We start from the raw sequence: 9012 nt of genomic DNA, 5'->3' as shown, positions 1-9012 counted from the left end.
TTATGTTCATTCAGCTTTCTTTCATGGTTTCTTTGATCTCATATATTTTTTGCAATTGTTCGTCTTTGTTGTACGTCCAGCTTCACCAATAAAAAAATCAGGTGAATCTGGAATATTATATGTTGCAGAACCGTTAGAAGCGTGCACTACTTTAACAAATGAGCTCGCTAAGGATTCAGGAACTCCATTTGTGTTGATCAGAAGAGGAAAATGTCCTTTTGAAACTAAAGTCAGGAATGCACAATATGCTGGGTTTAAAGCTGCAATTGTATTCGACAATGAAGATAGAGGGATCCTGATTTCAAGTAAGTTTTTCATATTTGTTTTTTTCTGCATTCAGTGTGACTCAACAATAAACTCTTCAGCACTGCAAGTTTATATGATATTTACCGAAGACTATAGTTTTTAAGAAATTTTGTTATGGTTGATGAGAACTATATTTGACAAACTAGTGGGAGGAACAATGTTATGAACTTATAATTCCATTAAGATTCAACTATGTAATTTCTAATGGCAATCATACTTTGCATTACATGACCAAAACAAATTAAGGCTTCATTTGTTTCTCTTTGATAATTTAACTGTGGTGGAATTGGGAGTAGGCATTATGATGGCAGGAACGACATCAATTTTGTAATTGGTTTTCATTTCCATGTGAAGTCATGGGAACGGGTAGAAGTGGAATGTAGTTAGCATATTGGTTTGAGGAAACATTCCATAGGTTTAAAGCACAACACTCATTCCAAATGATTACCAAATACATATATCAATATCTACAAACTGTTATTACATTTCGTTACCAAAAATCGCCAAATTCTGGATGCTCCGGCAATCAACATATGCCTTTTAGGCAAAAAAGATGGTTTGTTGTAGCTAAAAAATAATACACACTGAAGTTGTTCTAGCAAGGATGAGAATGTTGAGATGAATGCATAGGATAATAGGAGATATGTATAACAAAAATGTATTTGCGAAGTGTTATGATGACGAGATAAGAGACAGAAGGATAAGATAGCATGTACATGTGCTGAATTGGTTAGTTGAGTCAATTAGAGTGACAGGTGAGGGGTAGGAAAAGAAAACTTATCTAAGAGATGTTACCTAGGTTCTAATGATGATTGGCCTTCCAGCTCAAGGATGGAATAAGATCTGTGCAACTTCTCTGGATAGATGGCACATAGACTTCCTTTTCTAGTCTTTGCTTTCGTAATTTCTTATTTCTTACAATGCTTTGTCCTCTTGGGATCATTCATGTTCAGCACCTGTTGTCACATTATAATTGTCTTTTCCAACAACTGCCGACAGTAGCTATTGTCTTTCCAATTATTTGCAGTTTGCAGTTATTAGAACTAAAGAATAAGAGGATAGTTGAATCCATGCAACAGATACTCAAAGCTGTATGTTGACGAAAGTTATAGTCTAATCGATAGGACACAACAAGAACATACTTTACTTCCATTGTTTCTTTTTAGAGCCTTTACTTGTACTTGTAATTATCTTTTACTTAACATTTTAATATATTCCTTTTTACCTTAGGTAAGCGTGTTAATGTTGATCCTCATTTTCCTCTTTGAGATTGGTCGATTTGGATATGATTGGTCCTCCTTCTATTGCCAATGGTTTCAGGGAATCTATGTCTTTGCAATAAATTGCTTGAGTTTGTTCTACTATATCGTGGTCAACATTTAGTCCTTCGCCTTTAAGTGATTCATATTTTAATGAAATATTGCAGTGGCTGGAAATTCAGTCGGCATTCATATCCACGCTTTGTTCATTTCAAAGGCTTCAGGAGCGACACTGCAGAATTATGCTGGCCGTGCTGATTTAGAGTTGTGGATCTTGCCTACCATTGATAACTCAGCGTGGGCAATCGTGGCCATTTCATTCATGTCACTACTAGCCATTTCCGCTGTGTTTGCTATGTGTTTTTTGCTGCGCAGAAATATTATAAGGCGCGAGCAATCTCCACTTTCGCAGATCCGTGAATTTCATGGAATGAGCAGTCATTTAGTGAAAGCAATGCCAAGTCTCGAATTCACATCGGTCGTCGAAGATAATTGCACTTCAACAACATGTGCTATTTGCCTAGAAGACTATTGTGCAGGGGATAAACTTCGTGTGCTTCCATGTAGTCATAGTGAGTATTTCGATCACAATTTAATCATAATTTCATTTCTTCTTCGAGATTTAGTCTAAATAAAGTTAAATCTTAAACAAGTTGTTATGCTCGGCAAACAATATATATACATAAACTAAGGACCATACTGTGCGGTTAGTTACTATGGTTAATCCTCCACTTGGAAATAAAGATAGAAAAGGAAGTCTTTATTATCTTCCTGCCAATTTGTCTGTCCAAATGGGCAGGAAAATAACTGGTGGACAGTTGACTACTGGACTTGCCTCTTGTGTTTAATTTTTGTTCTTTTATTTTTCCTCATTCATGCTTGATAACAAAAATGGGAAAATACTTCTGCTTTCAAACTTTTTCAATTCGCATACTTCGCTAATTCTTCCCATTTTAGTATATTTAGAAAACAATTTTGTAGCATTGATAATGAAGCCATAATTCATCCTTTACAACAGCTCAAATCATTAGAAACGGCACATAGAGCTTCTCCACGCCTCATGTGCTACAGGTGATTCATAGACTCATCCAACAAATTTCACATCGGTCTAGTCTACTTAGAAACACCCTCCATAACGGTGTACCCAATGGAAGGGTGCCATGATGCTAGTTGCTAATTAGGAATAGTTTTTGGTAGATCCTTTTGTTTATTTAAGTAGAATTTATTCCTAATTTGACTGAATCTTCTAAGATATTCGATTACTTCTTTCAAAGAATATTATACCTAGAATTTTTTTTGTTTATTTTCAATTTTGTGTTGGTTAGGGCCTTTGAAAGACACCCCAATTCCCCCTTGTTAATCTTCTTCTTTGGAATCATTTTGTCTTTGATAAGTAAACTTGGTTTTGGTGCTGCATCATGTTATTCCCTCACAACGCCGACAATCCCTCCCCCCAACAACTAACTTGATATTCGAACATGCAGTCTTGCTTTGCTCCAGTGCCATTTATCAACAAACGTGCTAATCATTCTTCTCGGCATGCTACTGGTAGTAGAAGATTGGCTCAGGTCTCACATGCTACAAGATGAGACAATTTACATTCTCCTAATGGTTAGCCTAGTCAATAGGGGTTAGCGATAACTGGTGTGATGCCTTTCTAGCTTTGACAATTGGAACTGCACACCTTCCTCCTCGTCTACTAGTAGCTTCTTTCCTTATACTTCGTCATTAGATTGATCACTGCATAGCACATAAGCCGTATGCAAGTATATTTACGGTAGTTACAAGTTATTTGAAACCTAGAAGGGAAACATGACATAGATGTATTACCGGGTTCTTCTATGATTCACATTTTTATGCTATTTCACATGTGTAGTTCTTACATTGAGGATACACAATTGGTTTTTACAGATGAATTTTTGTTCGACTTGCCGGTTGTGTTTTATAGTTTGCTTTATCCCTAACCCCTTGGGCTTTCTAGAGACAAAACTTGAAAGAGCATTGTGTTTACTGGTAGTTGGTCATTTTTGGCCATTGTTTATAGTCGTTCTTTTTAAGTATCGTATGGCGTATCAACGGGCAATTTGCTCTTCCACACTAATCTTTTTCGTTTTTGAATCATTGAACAGAGTTCCATGTGTGTTGCGTCGACTACTGGCTCACTTCTTGGAGAACATTCTGCCCTGTTTGCAAGCGAGATGCAACGGCTGGCATAAGCATAACTAATCTTCCGGCCACCGAGCACACTCCCTTACTTTATGGTGCAACTCCAACAATCAGTTCTCGGCCATCATCGGTTCATTCACCTGTTGCAGCATCTCCAGCGGTTCGTATATCTTTAATGCCTCCACAGTCGCATTCAAATTCTCGATCTCATTCCTATGCTAGTTCTCCTTGTTCCCAACCTATCCGAATAATGCCATTTCATCTCCGGTCTAATTCAAGTTTAGCATCGAGCATTTCTCGTATCCCTAACCCACATAGTTCTTATGGATACTCACCATCTTTGGACCTTAGAAATTCATCGTCCCATAGGTCTCGCTCGCATCTCACATCTCCTCATTCCGTTTATTCACCTATCAATTCGAGACTCCGATCCTCTTTCATACCCGGTTCAAGTAATCCGACCTCCAACAATCTAGCTGCATCCTCCAGTAGACAATCTTACTTGCGACATTGCACCGAATCAGAGGCAAGTCTTTCTGCTCTCGCTTCCACATATTCTCTACCAGGATGTTGATCCATGCGATAGCTGCAGTTTCCCCGGATAGCAAGCATGATTTGTGACGAATATCGCAAAGTCGACTTATTGTACGACAATGATACCCCCTTTGTGTACATGTTGATCGTTCGGTTTATATCGTTTTGATCTCATTTTGTTGTTGTTACCGCTTGCTTCTCAAAGTAGTAGTCATCGCCCCATGGTTGAAGTTGAATCATTCGATTGATGTATCCGTTATTTCATCGATCCAAATGTGTCCTCCTAGTTATCTAAATATCTTAGGTCATAAGTATTCATCTTACATGTTTGTAGAGGCTCAAGGAATTCCTCTTGATTCTTGAGATGTATTTTATATTTAATTTTGATTAATATTTAATTATTGACTTAGGAAATTAGTTTTGAAAAATATAAAATTTGTTATGCTCAAATGTAAAATATTATTTAATTCGTCATTAAAATTTGAATTTGTTGTATGTACTTCTCCCTCCCTTGAAAGAGTTTGCTCCTTTTTTTTCAAAAGGCCCCTTGTGAGTTTTGAAATTGTCAATTTACTAAATTTTAGTACATTCTAAATCTTAAGTGGCACGCCACATAATATATTCGTCTTATATATTTATTTATTATAATTTTTGATTTACGAGTGTATTATGCATTGAATCGAAATATATAATTATTATTTAGAACCTCATGGTTTTAAAAATTAAAAAAATGCATAAACACACACAAAAAAAAATAAATCATAACATACATTATACAAAATATGGAAAAAGCTACCCTATTATTATCATTTTTTAAAACATTAAAATAAATATTGTAGCATATTTTTATTTTTATTTTATTTTATTATTGCTTTACAATTATTTAAACTTGATCAACATTATTTTAATTTAATTAAAACTATTATAGTAGCTACTGTAATGGCATTACAGTGATTTAGAATAAATTAAAATGATTTTAATTAAATTTAAATAATTTTGATGAGTTGATAAAGAATATTATTACTAATTTTTAATTAAATTTACCTGGTTTATTTTCTTAAGTCATAATAATTATAGTTAAAGATATTTTCGAATGAAAAATATGTTCTGATACTATTTTGATATTATTATTATTTTTAAAAAATAAACGCCCTTTGCAATAAAATATTGGTGAAATGGGTCAGAAATTATGGGTAAAATGTAACTCGATGTAAAACTTTGGGAGTAAAATATAATTTTTCCAAGAGAAACTTTAGGGGGTCGAATGAAATTGTTCGGATCGGTTTCCTCTTGCTCCTCTGGCCCTCTGTGGCTCTATCCTCCGCCTTCGAGATCTTTTTGGTCTTCGTCCTTCTCCCATGGCTTCCTTGGCGCCTCCTCCGCATCCTCGCCCTTCGCTCATCTCGTATCCACAGATCAAGAAGACCTCGGCTATCCGCGCTACTCTCGCTCTGTCGAACTCGGTAAGCCCGTGTAGCCTCCTCTAGGGTTTTATCGTCAACTGTTCTCCCCCTCCTCATTCACTTACATGGAAACTATCACTTGCTTCATGAACTATTTATTTTGATGCAAGATGCATTTTCTCTGTGAATGAATGCTGAAAGTTACCATTTTTATTTCCAACTGTAGCTGGCTATAGTTTCTTATCAAATAGCTCAAGAGCTTGCATTGCCTCATCCTGTGAAGCACCTTTCTATTGATCTACATGCTTATTGACTTTATTCGTTCATGTTTCTGTCGTACTTTGCTTCACGTTCTATTGTCTATTCAGACTAATGATTTCTGGAAAAAAACCATCATATTTTTATCTTATCAATTCATATTTGTGTTGTTCCTGAAATAGGTTTCTAATATTCTCAAAGAGTGTACTGCAGGTTCCTGGTGGAACACCACTAACTTGGGCACTGAAAGATAAAACTAATCTTCCAAGTGATTGGAGAAAGAGCTCCCTTGAAGGAAGTGATTGGGAGAACTTGGAGTCTGATTTAAATCATTGGACTAGGTCGTTGCGCCCTGTACAGGTATACATAAGGTGTGCATTTGGACCAGTCTTTGAAATTGTTCTGTCACCAAGTTTATATTTTTTGCATTGTCCAGTGTTTTAGCATTGAATCTTCACCTTGAAACTTTGGAACTTTGTAGTGGTACCCAGGTCATATTGCTAAATCAGAAAAAGAACTGAAAGAACAGCTTAAGTTAATGGATGTTGTCATAGAAGTTCGAGATGCTAGAATTCCACTGGCTACCAGTCATCCTCAGGTTAGTTTCAGAGCCTACACACGAGAACTAAAAGCAAACTGACTTCAGTGCCTTCGCGTTAAAAAATAAACTGCGAGTGAATTTATCAAATTCTTTTCTTATTGTTCTCTGAACAATCAGATGGATTCCTGGCTTGGAAGTCGTAAGAAGATTTTAGTTCTGAATAGAGAAGACATGATATCTACTGCAGACAGAAATGCATGGGCTACTTTCTTTGCAAGGCAGGGAATAAAAGTTGTTTTTGCTAATGGGCAACTTGGAATGGTACACCAAAATCTTGACCAGAACTAGATTTTTAGCTTAGGTGCTGGAATATTCAAATATTAGTTGTTTTTTCATATGCAGGGAACGATGAGACTTGGGAGGCTTGCAAAGTCTTTAGCTGCTACTGTGAATATTAAACGCAGAGCAAAAGGGCTACTTCCTCGTCCAGTAATTCTCATTTTGTGCAAATTCTCTTTTTTCCTGAACATTCTCTTTGAAGACATAGTCCCTTTTTTATATTTTCTTATCCTAATCCCAAGCAAGAGTTTGACTGCAATGAGCTTTGTATCCAATAGAATACACGCAAGATGCAAATTTACAGCTCGAGCGATGTAGCCTACTTTTACTTATGTAACAAAGTTCTATTAGTCACTCAATTTCTACAGAATCATGTAGAAGAATGATCTTAAGATATATGTGCTTTTATGTTTAGGTTGATCACTTATGTTGTCCTGATTTTGGTAAAGGTACGTGCCGGAATAGTTGGTTATCCGAATGTAGGTAAGTCATCTTTGATCAACCGGTTGCTAAAGCGAAGGATGTGTCCAGCTGCTGCAAGACCTGGTGTTACAAGAGAATTGAAGTATGTTCTTTTCATTTTTTTTTCTAGTTCAATAACCTTCTTATGAGAAACACTTATTTTTGGCATCATCATCTCTTGTACAAGATGGGTACGATTTGGCAAAGATCTTGAGTTGTTGGACTCTCCCGGCATATTGCCAATGAGAATTAGTGATCAGGCAGCTGCAATAAAGCTTGCGATATGTGATGACATTGGAGAGAGATCATATGATGTCGCTGATGTTGCAGGCATTCTTGTGCAGATGCTGACAAGGCTTCCTGAAGCCGGTTAGTTCTTTTCCTAGACTTGTGAACTTTATACAATAATCATGATGTTTTTCCTGCTGCCAATTTCATGTACATTTGCATAAACTTGTTTTGAATGTCTAATACTTGAGGTGAAATCTTCAGTAGACACTAATAACTCTAGCATGCGAATCGAATTGCTAGACGTCAACTATAGCCCTAGTGCCCTAGTAGTGTTTGATAGTCCATAGAAAAGTAAGCAGCCTAAAAGCAGACCATTTAGTGCTCAGGATTCATCTGTCTTTTGTACAAAGAAATCTTGTTCATAGATATAGACTGCAAAAGACAGGTTGTGATGGTCAATAACCGATTCATTGTTTTTCATATATATATATAAATTTAAATTTTTAGCATTTTAAGTTGTGTTTAACATATAGAAAAGTATTCAATGTTTTATGTCCTTAACATATTTAAAATATAGACATTGACAACTTCAATGGCGTTTTATTATTATTATTATGACTATGATTATTATTATTTTTGATGATAAAGCTGCTGTTGTATAACCTTGTGGTCACGGGTTCAAATCGCAGAAACAATCTCTTACAATGCAGGATAAGGCCATGTACAATCCGATTCTTTTTCAGGGCCCTGCATTGACATAAGCTGGATACACCGGGCTGCCTTTTTTTTAACCTTTTTTTTTCATGCTGATCTCATCTAGGTATAGATATCATACTAGAAATATCACTTGAAGAGTTATTTATACTATAGAAATGATTTTAAACAATAAATTGTTATTTTTCTTTCTCACCAATGAAGTCTTCTGACAGGCTCAGAATCTCTTCGCAAACGATATAGGATTGATTTAGATGATCAATGTGGTAGAGTGTAAGTTTGCATCTCAACCAATTCTACTTATTTCCTTCCTGCTACTTATGAGAGTTAATTCGTTAGCTTGCCTGATAACTCAGATTCATCGAGAAGCTTGCCCTTCAACTCTTTAATGGGGACGCTAACCAGGCTGCTTTCCGCATCTTGAACGACTTCAGGAAGGGAAGATTTGGTTGGTTGGCTCTGGAAAGACCTCCAAAGTGAACCTCTGGTGCTTGGGATGTCTATATCCTTCTTTTTGTTAGCAAGTGCAACAAGCTTATTATCCTCGCAATGCCCTAGTAGATCAGTCGAGCTCCCAAGTTTTCGCCTTCAAACTGTGGAGTACGGATTGTTTAATTTCAGACTGTCATCTGCCTGTTCCAGGCGATCAATTGCCAGTCCAATTGGTTGTTCTAATAGACTTAACATAGAACACAAGTAACTTTTATGTACTTTGAATTGTATGAGATACAACAAACAAATAAAAAAAATAAATGATAATCTCAGTTAATTTTATTGTTTATCTCTCGCATGTAGCAGC

The 9012-nt window shown here is 36.1% G+C and overlaps 2 protein-coding genes across 2 annotated transcripts; both read left to right on the top strand.

The window, feature by feature from the left end:
- The first annotated feature begins 171 nt into the window (after positions 1-171).
- Positions 172-4439, top strand: LOC122016719 (receptor homology region, transmembrane domain- and RING domain-containing protein 1-like). The gene is made up of 4 exons (XM_042574108.1): positions 172-305; positions 1733-1862; positions 1941-2137; positions 3695-4439. Coding segments are annotated over exons 1-4 (939 nt in total). The 5' UTR covers positions 172-304; the 3' UTR covers positions 4306-4439.
- Positions 4440-5542: 1103 nt separating this feature from the next.
- LOC122017687 (DAR GTPase 3, chloroplastic-like) lies at positions 5543-8994 on the top strand. The gene is made up of 9 exons (XM_042575359.1): positions 5543-5728; positions 6128-6286; positions 6408-6524; positions 6645-6788; positions 6870-6956; positions 7256-7371; positions 7456-7637; positions 8429-8486; positions 8570-8994. The coding sequence occupies exons 1-9, from the start codon at positions 5624-5626 to the stop codon at positions 8691-8693; spliced, it is 1092 nt and encodes a 363-aa protein (XP_042431293.1). The 5' UTR covers positions 5543-5623; the 3' UTR covers positions 8694-8994.
- The last annotated feature ends 18 nt before the right edge of the window (positions 8995-9012 follow it).

This window comes from Zingiber officinale, chromosome 8B, assembly GCF_018446385.1.
Source record: "Zingiber officinale cultivar Zhangliang chromosome 8B, Zo_v1.1, whole genome shotgun sequence".
Classification (NCBI taxonomy): domain Eukaryota; kingdom Viridiplantae; phylum Streptophyta; class Magnoliopsida; order Zingiberales; family Zingiberaceae; genus Zingiber; species Zingiber officinale.
Note: the sequence above shows the minus strand (reverse complement) of the source record. Positions and strands in the feature narration are given on the sequence as shown.